We start from the raw sequence: 14,380 nt of genomic DNA on the forward strand, positions 1-14,380 counted from the left end.
TAAATGGGCAGCAGCAAGAGGTGGTGTGGGGTGGGTTGTTCCAGGGATCCCGAGAAACAGTCCCGAGTTTGGCTCAAGTTCTTCAGGAGGTGCTTGTTTGTCTCCTCCAGCAGCAGCTGCACTCAAGCACGGCTGGAGTGGAGCAGCACCTAAAGGAAGGGTCTGGAAGAGTGCTTACATTTTTGTTGTGACAGGTTTTGCAGTCCACATCTATTGCATTTACAGGATGGCATCTATATGCATGAGAGAAAAAGCATTTGCATTGAAGCTTGTTTAATTCAGGAATATTTGTGGAGCACTATCCTTGCATTCTGTTACAAAGGAATATCATAATGCCATTCTTCCCTGCTTACCCACACCACACCTCCTTGATTCCTTGGATTTAAATAAGCTTCAAGTCTTGCTCTCCATATTCCTCTATTAATTATTTCAGTAATGTAGACACCCAAAGGTACCAGTCAGAATTTCAGCTCCCACTGCTGTGGGAATTCCCAGGATCATCCAAACTGACATTCCCTGAGCACTCGTGTCCATCTCTGCAATCCAGCACTGGCAGCATTCACAGAATCAGGGAAAATATTTGAATAACACAGTTTTCTGCAGGACCTCTCTACTCCTGCATGTCATTTACTCTTTGCCACACCAACCAGCAAAGTCACCTTTCCACAGCAAACAGCTGAAAGACACAGTTGTGTCTTCTAAAACCACACCAAACAAGCCTGGGTGGACACATCCAGTGAAACACAAATCTGTTCTTGTCACTGTGGTCAAAGGAAGCTAAGGGTCAAACAGGCAATTGAATAAACTAAGGAGAGATATTGGGATTACTTTTACAAAAGTTGGATAGACTGACTAAACCTAATAATCTCAACATAATATTTTAAAAATAACCAGAAAAACTGTATTAAAATTATTATAGATTGACTTATTATCAACTTCCTATGACCTAATTCTACTTTTAAATCCTAAGAAATTAAGCCAGTGAATTTAATGACACTGTGGTATAATCTTAAAAGTATTCTGGGAAGTTGTGTCTTAACACAGGCTTTTACCTTGTTTTCCTTGGTTTTGGGGGTCTTTACAACTATTTTTTCATTTTAAACAACATGATTTGGGGTTGGGTTTTCTTTTTGTTTGTATGGGGGTTTTTTTGTTTTGTTTTGAGTTACTTTCAGTTGTTTATCCTGTCTTCATGTAGTTTGTTACAACAGACCAATTTACTCTAGCTTATCATATGGGAGATGCTTTTTGCATAAGTTTTAGAATTAATACCAGGATAATTCTGGTATTTTACTTGCCAGAATTATGTGCACCACTAAATAGGTGAAGGATTGTATCTTTATGCATATAGATACAGACTAGTAATCTATTACATGAAACAGAATGCTGTGGTAAGCAGATGTTCCCAGGATAAAGTGCATCTGATGTGCAACAACTTGTCAAACAACCATTAAATTTGTCAAAATTATTATTTAGCACAGAAAGATAACTAAAAATATTACCCAAGAACTTCATGCAGCTAAAAGTTCACTGGTTTATTTCTCTTATCAAGAGTAACAGCCTGAAACATTTTACATAAATTTACAATCACCAAAATGTTCCTCATGCTTATCTCACGTAGATGACATTGAGTCACCCAGTTAGCACTAATCATTATTCCAAAAATTACATCTCGTTTTATAAGGTTAAACATTTTTTGAATCATTTGTTGCCAAAACACATCATCAGTCTACAACCACACAGAAAGTAGAAACTGAAATTTCTACAGAGCCACTACCATGACTATGAAGATACAATGCCAAGGGTTTACAACATTGTGTAAATTATCAATTCTCCCAGAGTTCAAGGTAGCAAAAACTCCCTCTTCACTTTTTACTGAACACACAGGAATTACAGTAAAAGGGGAAATTTTGATCCACAATGTTAGATCAAGGGTAACAGAAGTGCTTCTGAGCCATTTGTTGTTTGAGTAGGAAAGGAGCAGGGCTGTGGAACAATGAGGATTCCTCTCTGAGAAGGGCCAGGTTCTCTCCTCAGCCCCAGACCGTGCACACCCCTCTCCTCCCAGCCATGAACACGGCCTGTGCTCACTGTGGGGCAGGAGAAGCAAAGCTGGGATCACTGTGGGTGCCAAAGGCAGCTGTGCAGAGCTGGCACAGCAGGGCTGGCAGAGGAGGTGCAGTGTGACCAACCCAGAGCACGGGTCAGTAACTCGTGCACAGAGCAACACAGCCCAGTCTCACCCTTTAGAAACATCTGGATGGATGTTTCACAGCTTTGACTGCCTTGAACCCTGGTTGAAACCAATCCCTGGCAGTGTGTTCCTGAGCTGCTCAGACCTGCAGCCTCCCTGGGAGGAAGCACAGCCAGAAATGCCTTCTTTGCCCTTGGAACTGAGCATGGGCCAGCAAAGCCCCTCTGTTGGGCCAGCCCAGCAGCTGGCACACCATGGCCCTGTCCCCACTGTGCCACCCCCAGAGCAGGACTGCAGCACCTCCAGAGTGCCCAGTGCCACGCAGAGGGGGCTGGTGGCTCACTGGGGTCACTGGTCACTGCATCTGGCATAGGGGCTGGGCAGCCACAGGGAAACTCTGGAAATACCTCCCTGGGCTCTCTCCAGGACAGCACAGATGCAGCAAAGCCTCTCAGCACCCTTCCTGCTGTTTTGGCATTCCTCAGCCTCCCTCCCCAGTCACACTGCTCCGTGCCCTCTGCCACACAGTCCTGTCCTCCCTCCCCACAGAGACAGCAGGGACAGGTCCCCACAGGGACCCTGCTCAGGAGGAGCACAGCTGCCAGGGACACACAAGGACCTGTGTCCCTTCTCCTCTGCTCTGCCAGCTCTCTGTGCCTCGCTCCTCTTGCTGCAGGCTGCTCCTGGAGTGGGCACTCACTGCCCTGCCCTGCCCTGCCCAGCCATCTCCCAGGCAGCTGGGAGACACAGCTCTCTCTCCTGGTAGCAGCACAAACCATTTCCCAGCTCTGGCCACGCCTGCCAGTCCCTGCCCAGCAGCAAGGACACCACACAGCCCCATCCTGAGAGGCTCTGCTCCCCAGCCTTCGTCCCTCCCCATCACACCATGGCCAAGATGTGTCCTTGCCCCACACACACTGTGGCACAGCAGCTCAGCAAGGCTGAGCCAGGAGCGCCCATTTGCTCCCAACAGGGCAGGGAGGAGATTCAGAGCCCAGCTCTTGGTGAGGGTTTCCTCTGTCCCCTGTGGGCACGGTGTTATTCACATACAGCAGTTAAATACCACATGCCAATGCAATGAAACCCAGCAGGTCTGACTCCACACCCTGGGAATGGGAGAATTTCTCCTGGCTACCCTGTGAAATGTAAGTACCATTCCTAAGATGGCACAGAGAGGGAGTTTGGTGCCCACTGCACCCCTTGGCATGACCAGTGACCAAAAGACAGAAGTCATAATTCCATTTCCAAATGGATGGGACTGTGGCTCTGTCCCTCCAAAGCAGAAGGTCCTCAAGGTACATTACTCTGAGAAAATGGATTGTGTGGTCAGAGGAGATGTAAGTGTGGACAGAACAGCACTGAGAACATTTTGATCAACTCAGGTTTCCCTACAGGCCCCCTCAGAACAGCCTTTTCTCCAATAGGAAACACAGCCTGAGGAGGAGGACACAGAGCCTGGGAGTCCTGAGGAACAATTTGCCATAGACAACTTTTGTGGCCACGGTCTGGTTGAATCGTTGTGCCTCTCTTTCTCTCCAGCCAGACAGGGAAAGCAGCTCTTCTGTGCTTAACAAGGCCATTGCAAGGTGCTCAGCAAAGGTAGAGAATGTAACAACTGAGGCTCATACGAGAGCCTTACTCAGCTTTAAACAGTGTTGTACCAAGAGCATCATCTATGCAAAGCCTGCATTTAAAATGGGGCTTCTGGGCTCACCTGCAGGTGCTCAGAGGACAGAATTTTACACAAGTGGGAAGATGCCTTTGGCTGTCCCAGGTCTATGCACAGGGACAACACTTGGATTTAGGAAGGAATCTGATCTAACAGCTGCAGACAGCCCAAAATGGAAATGTCCAGCAGGTCAGGACCTATTTTCCACTCCTGTGGTGCCCAAAGTTTATTCAGGTATTGCTCCATGGAAGCAAATAGGTCACCAGCATGGACACAATGTGAGCCAGACCCACATTCAAGCTGATACTCAACCCTTTGCTCCATGCCACATGTGGTTCAGGGAAAAACTGCACCTTGTGCAGTTCTTGGCCTCACTGGTTTGAATTAAAGCTATGCCAGCCTTAGCTCTGAATTTCCTGCACAGCAAATGTTAAGAGACATCAATGCTGTTCTCACTTTCAGCGAGACCAAACATGAACCCAGCTTTGTTGAGGTAACATGCATTAATGGCAGCCCAGGGTTCATCCCAAACCACACCACTTAGCCTGTCTGTCCTCATTAACTTTTAGAGGCGCTGATGAAGCAACAGGGCAGAGCTCTACAAACTTCTGCTTGGCACCATTCAGTTACAGAAATCATGGGCAGTCTCCAATTCTGGCACTGTGAAGTATCCTTTGGTACCCCAAAAGGTATTATCTGGAAAGGAGTCAAAATTCTGTTCACCAAAATATTTATATGAGCTGAGAAAGCCAAACTCTGCCAAGAACGGAGCTGGCGAGCTTCCCTGGAGTGTCTCTGCCAGTGTGTAAAACACAGAAAGCAGTCCCACCTACCCCAGCCCCTGTGTGCATGCCCAGGGCTGCTTTAGCTTTTGAGTACAGTGCCAGCTATTTGTAAGGCCTCAGAAATCTGGAAACTTTGGAGCGCAGCAGCCGGATGAAGGACCTTGGGAACATCTCTCTGGACTCTTGGGCTGTGTACTTGAAGTAGTTCTGCGGATGTGCCAACACGTCAAACAATGCTTTTATCAGCTTCTTGTCCTGGGAAAAGGGAAGCAGGTTTCATAGCAGTTCCACAGGGGAGTTATGGTCAGTATTAGCAAAGTTTAATGCCTAACTCAAAAAAATATTATGGGCATTTTACTTTTCAAGTGTTTCAGGGGCTTGCAAACGTAGCAGAGCAAGGTTGACTTTCAGGCTCCTGGGAAGTCACTGGTGCTCCACATTAGCAGCTCCAGAATTTCTTCCCCCCTCACACATCCAAGAACAGCAAAGCAGCAAACAAACCACAAAACAAACACACACTTGAGCTGATACCCAGCAAAACAAAGGCATGCACTCAACCTGCCCGTGGAAGGCCCCTAAACAAGGTCAGAGAAATCCACAAAGAGATTTCCTTCGCACAGGGAGGAAAAGTCTTTGCTAATCTACAGGCTACAAGGAGCAGTACCAAGTGCTTCACCACCAAGTGCTTTCCCAATAAATTAACTTCCCTAGTAGTTCTGATCCACCTTCAATCCCTCTGAGCAAAGGGTGCCCTATCCACTGCTCTGCACAATCAGGATCTGCTGATTTACCCCATTTCCCTGAAGCAGCACATGCCTGGTGCACCAAGGGACAGACCTGATGCAGAGCAGGACACAAACTCACTCACACCAAATAATATAATTTCCAATCAAAAACCAACATGTCTAGTGGAAGGAATGTACCTTAAGTATTTCTTGATGATTTTCAGATGCATAGAGTCTGCCATCCCGAACAATGTCTTCTATCAGCTCTTGGTAATCCTCTGTGGGGAATGCACAAGAGAGGAATTTGCAGGTTCACTTCACTCACATCCTCAATACCTCTCGTGGTTACACAAGGAAGCCCTGCCCTCAGAAGAAGCAGTAGTACTTGGCCCTCATATTAGCAGTCAGAAAATATTCCAAAAGCTTTTTTTTTTTTATTATGAGCACAGTGTGCTCTGCTGAGCCGCTCAGCATCAATCTGTCAAAAGCAAAGGAAATCATAAAGCCCCCAAGGCTGGAGTGCATACAGTAACCAAGTAACCTGCTTCACACCAGCTGAGCTGCAGGAACCCATCTGCACACACCCACAACCTCTTACTGGTTTCTTTCTACTGGAAGAAGGAATAAAAAATACATGTAAGAGGATGCTTTCTTAAAAGTAAACCCCCTGGTCAATCATAACCTGAAACTCTTCAAAAGGAGAGGTCTCCCCCGAAAAATTACTTACCCACCACTAGTGAAACTCTGCAGACCACAGCAGGGGTGACTCCCTCACAATTAATCCAGTGTGAACAGAACATAAAATATCACTTCACTTATGCTGAAGTGCAAATCCTCAGCTCCAGTTTCACACCTCGTGATTCTGACAAGGGTGAGGTGAAAATCTTTCCCCTCAAGCTTCTTTTCAGTGCAGATATTTTGCTGCCTGATTCTAGGTCACAAATGGCAGCAGGAACACGATAAAACACAGGTACTTGGGCTCTACCCTATTCCTAACTGGGGCCACACCAAGAAAATGGAAAGGCACAGAAGTGCATGAAACTTAGATTCTGTCTCTGAGCTCTGTGATTTGTAGGCCAGACCCAGAATCCCAGTTTTTTGTTTGGAAGACACTCAAAAGACTGCAATGCACTGCAGAACTCCTTAAGTGAGGATTTGAATGAAGCAGCTGCTGGAAGCAGCTCCTGTGACACTGCTGGGCTGCCCTGCAGCTTAGGGAGGGGATCTCTGCAGCTGCACTGCCCCACCAGCCCAGCTGCTCACACCCACTCACCATCATAGGTTACATAAGGAACTTGGAATCCCTTGGCACTGTTCCCTTCGTTGGACTTGAACTGGATCCACAGTTTCTTGGACCTGGAGGTGAAGGCGATGGGGCGCTCGTAGGTCTGGCAGGTCTCGTACGTGGTCACCGAGTTGGAAGAAGCTGTCAGAGCAAACACAACAGGCAGTGGTGGGACAATGCTGAATACTGAAGAGCTGCTGCAACACAGGCTGAGCTACCACGAGAAAAATGCCTGCTGGTGTTAAGAAAACTCCTCAAAATGTGGCAGGCCATCAGTGGATGGCAGGCCATCAATGAGGGGTTTCTTGGTGAGGGAATATTTTCCCTTTTCCTAAGAAAACACTCTACTGCTTGAAGGACGTGCCTATACTGGAAACTGAGGTTGTTTATCCACACACCAGGCACCTGTAAGGATTAGCAAGCATTTCCTCTTTCCTAACCCGGGCTAGAACTGCTTAGCATAAAGCATGACTGGTTAGCCTGAACCACCTACCCCTTCTCAACAATATTTCTCTCAGTTCACTGGCACATCATGCCCTTGTACCCATTTCACTGAAAACTGTGGGGCAAGCATTGCTGAATAGAACTTCTCCACTTGCCCTTTAAAGAAATTTCTGCTCTCAGGTAGAGGCCAGGCAGGTTGCATTCAGTTTCTGCAGACAGCAATGCCTGTGAGAACCCTGTGCTGCCCACTGAGAAATGCCTTGGTGGGTGTTTCAGACTCACAGCTTTTTCTCATCACCAGGTAGTCTCCACACTCGTCCTCTATGGGCAGGAATATTTCTGGAACCACGATCAGGATGCGGCGCTTGGGCGGCGGGTTGATGTTCCAGGTGCACTCGGTGTTTGCAGGGTAGTCCCCAGGATAGTTGGGCGATTCAATATATCCAGTGTAGTCTCCCAGCTCCCCTCCACACTGCCTGTCTGCAGAAGGAGCACAGCAGGCAGGATAAGGCAAGGAGAGGTCACCCTGCAGCTGTCCTGCAGGCACCCTCAGCTGCAGGGGTGACAGACACGCATTTTCCTTTTGCATCTGCTGCAGGTACAGCTCTCCTTGCCAGCCTCTCACATGTCTGTGTGGGTGTGTTTGCATACATCTCTGTGTATACAGGCACTCCAGAGGTGGTTCTGAGCAGTCACCTCTCTGCCCTTCATTCTCCCTCTTTAATTTGCCCCCAGCTTCCCACTCCACAGCTACCATAAATCCAGAACAGTGGCTCCCTTTGTAACTCACTCTTTCAAAGGTTGTTATTAAGAAGAAATAGTTACCAGAGCTATTAAGCTTTGTGAGCCAGTTTCCATTCCTCTTAACCAGAGGGAACCAATCAAGGTGCTGAGGACACAAACTCTGCTATGTCAAGAGAGACAAGGTTTAACAGCAAGACCCCAGGCAACCCAGCACCAGCTGGCAAAACACAGGGATCACTTGCCTTGGGAAGGATGGTGGAACCAGCCTGCAGAAATGGTGTCTCTCAGACCTCAGTGAGCCATTTGGGCAGCAAAACAGGAGCAACCTCTGCCTTCTCTCCAGCTCCCTGGAGCAAAGCTAAGTTTTGCCCTTAGGGCCACTCCAAATATTAATGTCCCACAGTCTTTTTATTTTGAAGAGAGCATCAAAGCCACCTTGCTGTACTTACTCTTGCACTGTGTAATGTTTGTTGACCCATCAAAATCAGTAGTGGTGTTCCCAGGGCAGGAAATGCAGTAATTTTGTCCAAACTCAGGCTGGTATGTCCCAATTGCACAGCGAATACATCGGTGAGTTGTGGTGTTGTAGAAATGGCCAGGAGAACACTGAACTGGACAGCAATTAAAGAATCATGGTTTATAAAGAGGCAGTGGCACACTAGAATTATGCTTTCATACATTTGTGTAAGACCTAGTGTAATTTCAGAAACTGAAATTCCATATTAGTAAGCTGTGGGGGTAACAAAAAAAGATAATCAAGAAGATTTTAGCTCATCAGGTCATTGTGTGCAAGTTCAAAATTCCAAAATGCAACACTGTAGAGTGGTTCTGTGTGAAAGCAGAATAAAACCATATGAATAAACTATGAGAGTAACAAAACTATTTCAGTTTATCTGGTTATTTTGTGCAAGTTGAAAATATCTATTATGAAATGTAGTCCTATGCTGCACAGTCCTTTTTTTCTATTCCTTCTAAGCTCTGCTTGCTCCCAAATAATTATTGCTGAGTTTTGGAAGCTAGCTCAGCCAGGAGTCCTTCCCTAAATGCTGCCCCAATCCAAATGCTTCAGATAAGCTCCAAATAGTTTTTGCATCTGTGATTCCATGTCTCATGTGGCCTCTTCCACATGCAAATTCCTGAGTTCTTCATTCCAGTTAATAGAAAGAATTCCTTTAATCTCCACTCCAATTTGAAAACTGAACCTCATTTATAGACTTGTTTTTGTTTATGTTAAATAAATCTGAAATCAGCTCCTCTTATCTTGATCCAGATTTTTAACATCGGTTTTTAGTACTTCAATTTCACAAAATTAAGTATGAATAAACAGTATTTGTGAGTTCAGTGATTCTACACTGAAGGAAACTATTAGATATCACACTACTACCAGTAATATTAATTCTTCCATGATACTGCTGAATTCTTAAAGTGTGTTGTAATTTTCAATAAACATATCTTAACTGAAACAAGACAGATCTCTTATTCCAAACAACTACCAAATGTTTGCATCAGGACCTTATTTCCATCCCTTATTTCTGCTCTGCAGCAGATTTTATCCTCTAGTGATTTATATAAGTAATTTCAATTTACCCATTCTTTTGGTAACCAGTTTTAGAAAGAGTTGAGGTTTTACTGAATTTCCTCAGAGTCAGGTCAGCCCAGCCAGGCTTTGGGACACCTGGAAGAACCTCAGAAGGAGAAAGAACCTTCTTTGAAAGCCCCACTTGAGCAGCAGCATTCCCTTTGGATCAGTGCAGCTCATCAGCTCGATGTTGGGCTCACCTTTGGTCTCACAGTCCTGGAACAAGGATGCCCCACTGTGCCTTGTGGTCAGCCCTCCTCCACAGGGAAAGCAGGACACCCTCCCAGCCTCAGGCTGGAATGTTCCAAGGGGACATGGCACGCAGGGCTTGAAGCCATCAGGGGAATATTCACCAGGGGAGCACTGATCTAGGAGAGAAGAACACACTTTGTAGATGGAGGTGTGTTAGTGAGCCTGCAGCCAGAGAAACTGCTCTGCTTTACTGGGGCAGCTGGAAGCAGAAATGAAGCAGGGTTCTAGAAATTAATGCTGGCAACAGCTAGAGCTGAATGCCTCCAATGTGCAAAGCACTGCAGAGCACACACTGAGAGCCTTCTGCTGGAACCCAGAAGCCTGGGAGTTTTGAACTTTCTGTGCTTTCTGACCCCCAGGAGAACGCTGCTTTTGACCTGAGTTCTTGGAGAAGGCTCCAAATTTGAGTGGAGTTAAAATCATGGGTGAGTAGTTACAATGGAAGTGTGTGATTTCACATGGTGAGGGGTTTTGAGTTTGAGAGTTTAGAATATAGTAACAGCTATGGGACAAGACGGAGGTTCTTGAGCATTGTCTCTGTCTTCTTTCTTCTTCTTCTTTCTTCTACTTCTTTATGCTTTTAGGTAGTAACTTTTGGTTGGATAGTTAGTGCTGCACTGTGGGTCACAGAGGTTTGGTTATTGAGTCGAAAGTATAAATAATATAGATATTAATTCTCTACTGGACTGTTTAGCTTTAAGAGACCTTGTAACTACCTAAATCTACCTCCATTTTGCTCACTTTCAGCTGGTAGCCAGAAGTGTTGCAGAACTCTCTGTACTTTAGATAAGATTTAATAAGCAACCAAGCCTGAACAAGAGAAAATTCATCTCCTCCTTGCTTTTAATCCTGACTCCGAGTGAAGAGAGAAGAAAATGAAGACAAGCCACTAATTACGTGATGCAGCTAGCCCATTTACAGCCTGAGGTGCTAGTGAGCTCTTCTGGGAGCTGGGATGGGTTTCACACTTTGGTGCAAGGACACTCAGCCTGTCCAGTGCTCTCTGCTCAGCTCTACAGTGCAATTACCCAGTGATCATCTCCTCATTCTAGCTAGAGACCTCTTGAACTCCTCCCAAATGAAATAATTTAGTATTGAACCTAAGATGCCAAAAACATACTTCCAGATTTCAGATTTCTGTGCTTTAATCTTCATATTATTGAATATTCATATTTCATGACCATTAGCATTGCTGGATTGTGTGAAAACCTCAAGTACAACAACTAATTGTGCCAATTCAGTAAACTAAACATTATGCCTTAAAGACTTTTAATAAAAATAGGCATAAAGACATGGGGCATAAAAACATTTTAAAATTAGGCATAAAACATTATTCCTCAAAGACTTTTAAAAAGTCTTTTTAAAGCAGAAATATTCTTGCCATGCCTCTGATACTGGATTATTTGTGCACTGGACTCCTGCATTCTGCATGGTGCACAGACAGCACTAACCCAATCCAACTGATTTTACTTCATCACACACCTCAGTATGATCTAGCAAGCCCAGCAACATTCATGAGTATCTTTGAAAAGTTCTGGTTTTCAAACTTTTCACAAAAGAACTGGTTTCAGTGTCGGTATTTAATAATTACCCCGCTCTGGAAAGGCACAAAACACTGTTGCAGTTGTTCAGCTGTGCTGAAAAATTCTGTCCTTTTAAGACCTGTTACGATAATAAACTGTTAGTTTTAGTTTATAGCTCCAATAAATCACCCAGTGAATAGCTGTTTTGTTAGGAAGTTAAATTGGCCTTGGCTTCATTTCAGGATATATGACTAACAACAAGCAGGGCATTAACTACCGGTCATGATCAATGATGAAGAGTTTTGTTTATGGCTGATACACCAAGAGGAATAGTTGAGTGCTCCTCCTTAGCTTAAAAATAAAATGCAGCAGGTTAAGCAGGGCTCTGTAGCTTATCAATGAAAGCTTGTGAGGAAGTCTTAGCTCCTGGTTCTGATTTTTTCCACCACACATCACTTCTGCCCTCATAAGGACACACATTCATCTGCTCCCACACTTTTCAAGCCTTTCTCCATTTTATAAACATTCCTGGAGAACACTCATCCCTGTACAATTTGTGTACTTCCACAAACATGAATGAATTCAGGCTTTCATTGCAGCACTCCTAATAAGGTAAGGAAAGAGCACTATTTACAGTTCCACGACAAGGAAAGACAATTCAGGGTTAGGAAAGGTGATTCTGAGAAATGCCTACCAACTTCAGAAACCTAGAAGGAATGGAAAGACCTGAGAAAATCTCCTTTCCTCACATAATTCCATGGCTCTGTGGGAAATCAATGCTCTGAGTGGCCTTGCTAGAAACTGCCTGCTCTCTGCTCTCTCCGCTTAGCTTGTCTTTTTCCATTTATTTTAATCACATGTCAAGTTTGAGGTGGGTTTTTTTTTTGGTTTTTTGGTTTTTGGGGTTTTTTGTTTGTTTTTTGGGGGGTTTTGTTTTTGGGGTGTTTTTTTGGTTTGGGTTTTTTTGCATTTTGGAGAAGGGGTGTCTCTGTTCTGTGTTTTGAACAGAAACACCGACCCTACAAATTCAGTCTTAAAACCATACTTGAGGTTTCCTAAATTTGCTCAGAGTCCAGCAGAACAGTAGGAAATCTATCAGGGCTCAAAGGGAACATGCCCCAGGCAGGAATCAAACCCAAAATTTATGTGGAAATGTTGCATTTAAGAACTTATCCCATCAGATCTCTCTTGGCAGTTTTACCATCTGCATCTTACTTGCCTTGAAACCACATGTTGTGAAAATTGTGGAGCTCCCTGTGGAATACAACTGAGTTAACCTAAATCTCCTTGGGTTATTTAGCAAAGTGCCTAATTTTTGAAAACTTGCATTGAGGAAGTAAACTTTAAAAAACCTCCTCAGACATCACTGAGATCTTCAATCTGGGCCAAAGGAAAACTTCTCCATTAAACCTGAACCATTTGATTCAAGTATTTCCCTCTGGTTTTCCTCAGACATGGCAACAACAGAAAGAAAAAAGGTTATCCAACTATCACCACTGCAGCACTGTAACAGGGTGACCAAAACCAGCTGAAAAAAGCTCTGATTTCTGAGACACACCAAACACTCCAGGCTTTGATTGATCCTATCCTGCATTTGAGAAAAGAGGTCAGTACACCCCCATATAGATTTTGCTATTTACAGTCTAGCAAGTACTCAATATTCAATGCAAATATTAGAATTACTCCATTCCATGCCCAAGTTTTAATGCCTCATACTCAGGAATATATCAGGTTTTTTCACATGACTACATCAAATAAAGCTTTTCACAGTGGTAGAAGTGTTCAGGCAGTTCTATCCATAAACACATCCCCTGTGAACTGCTCCTAGTTCCTCTTCCACCTAGAAATGTTTCAAACAGACCACTCACCTAGCCCCACTAGAGCACAGAGCAGAGGAAAGCCTGTTCAGAAGCTCACAGCATTCACAGGGACCCAATTTAGCATAACAAATAGTGTTAGATTCAATTACAGTAACATTCATAATAGGGGCATTATTTCAACACAGAAATCATCCCACAGAACTCCATAGGACTGTGCAAAAAATTAGGATGAACCTTCTCTTTAAAAAAGCCCAACAAAATTAACAAAAACCAAAAATCCACAAGGAACACCTCTACAAAGTTAAACTCTACCAGGTATTTGCTTAAAGAAAACAAGTACAGAAGTTTATGAGCTTCATTTTTCAAAACTAGAAACTGCATGTTCCCACCTGACATGTGGGAAATACCCAGTCAAAACCAGATCTGAAGATTTGCAAATAATGACATTAAATCACAATTCCACTGGCTGGCTTTGCTCTTTTTTTCAGAACCTTGATTGCTTTTCTCCAGATGAACAAAAGAACCAATTGCCTCTAGTAGACTTCATTTCTGCTGCCACTGTCTTTGTTTATCTTCAATACCCATTAAAAACCTGGTCTTGAGTCTCATGCAGCTGTTTTAAAGAGGGGGAAAAAAAGTGAAAGCTTTTCTGATGCAAAAACAAGCAAAGGGGGGTTGGGGGGGAACAGAGGGGCCCAGAGGGAACCAGGATTACGAGTTACAAAGACATTTAAAGGCTCTTCCCCTCTTTTGAACACATTAGCCTTTGAGCATTGGCTCCTACAGACAAATGCTGTAGTATCTCAGGGGCTGAGAAGGTGAACCTCATAAAGGAGGTCATGATCCACCAATTCACCATTTTCTTAAGAATGATGCCTTGACTTTATAAGGAAAATCAGCAACAAGTGATGCAAATTGATTCTGAAGCGGCATCCTTTAAGTTATTGTGTGTTAGCAGGTCACACGTTTAGGTCACATCAGATGGTTACACATTCTAAGGATTTATGTCTTGAATCTGTGATTTTCAGGGCAAGCAGGTTAGCAGGAAAAATAGCACCCTTCTTCCCCATTTGATAATTCATTTCTTCTTCTTGGATAGTCATAAAATTGTAAAAAAAAAAGCACAAACCAAAAAAAAAAACCAGCAACAGTTGTGTAACACAACTATTAATTATCACAGTGCAAAGGCAGGGAGCACTTTGCTTTTCCTTTTGATATTTCACTCATACATCTACAATGCCATTATCATACCAGATCCAAACCTTTGAGACATGGCTCATCATTTTGGCTGAAATGTGATTATCTGAGCTGAATGCTGAGCAATGAAATGCACTGACACCTCCCACACAAGAGGAAACTG

General features: G+C 44.2%; 1 protein-coding gene across 5 annotated transcripts in view; it reads right to left on the reverse strand.

Annotated features, from left to right (window-relative positions):
* Positions 1-1,514: 1,514 nt before the first annotated feature.
* The window catches only part of SCUBE2 (signal peptide, CUB domain and EGF like domain containing 2), a 40,914-nt gene continuing 28,048 nt past the window's right edge, over positions 1,515-14,380 (reverse strand). For all 5 annotated transcript variants that reach the window (XM_033063039.1, XM_033063040.1, XM_033063036.1 and 2 more), the window contains 6 exons: positions 9,626-9,793; positions 8,296-8,457; positions 7,385-7,582; positions 6,647-6,799; positions 5,572-5,651; positions 1,515-4,903 (listed from right to left, as the gene is read on the reverse strand). In XM_033063039.1, coding sequence (XP_032918930.1) covers positions 4,751-4,903; positions 5,572-5,651; positions 6,647-6,799; positions 7,385-7,582; positions 8,296-8,457; positions 9,626-9,793 — 914 coding nt within the window. In that variant the 3' untranslated portion in view covers positions 1,515-4,750. The remainder of the gene's footprint in view (positions 4,904-5,571; positions 5,652-6,646; positions 6,800-7,384; positions 7,583-8,295; positions 8,458-9,625; positions 9,794-14,380) is intronic.

This window comes from Catharus ustulatus, chromosome 6 (assembly GCF_009819885.2).
Source record: "Catharus ustulatus isolate bCatUst1 chromosome 6, bCatUst1.pri.v2, whole genome shotgun sequence".
NCBI classification, from domain to species: Eukaryota; Metazoa; Chordata; class Aves; order Passeriformes; family Turdidae; genus Catharus; species Catharus ustulatus.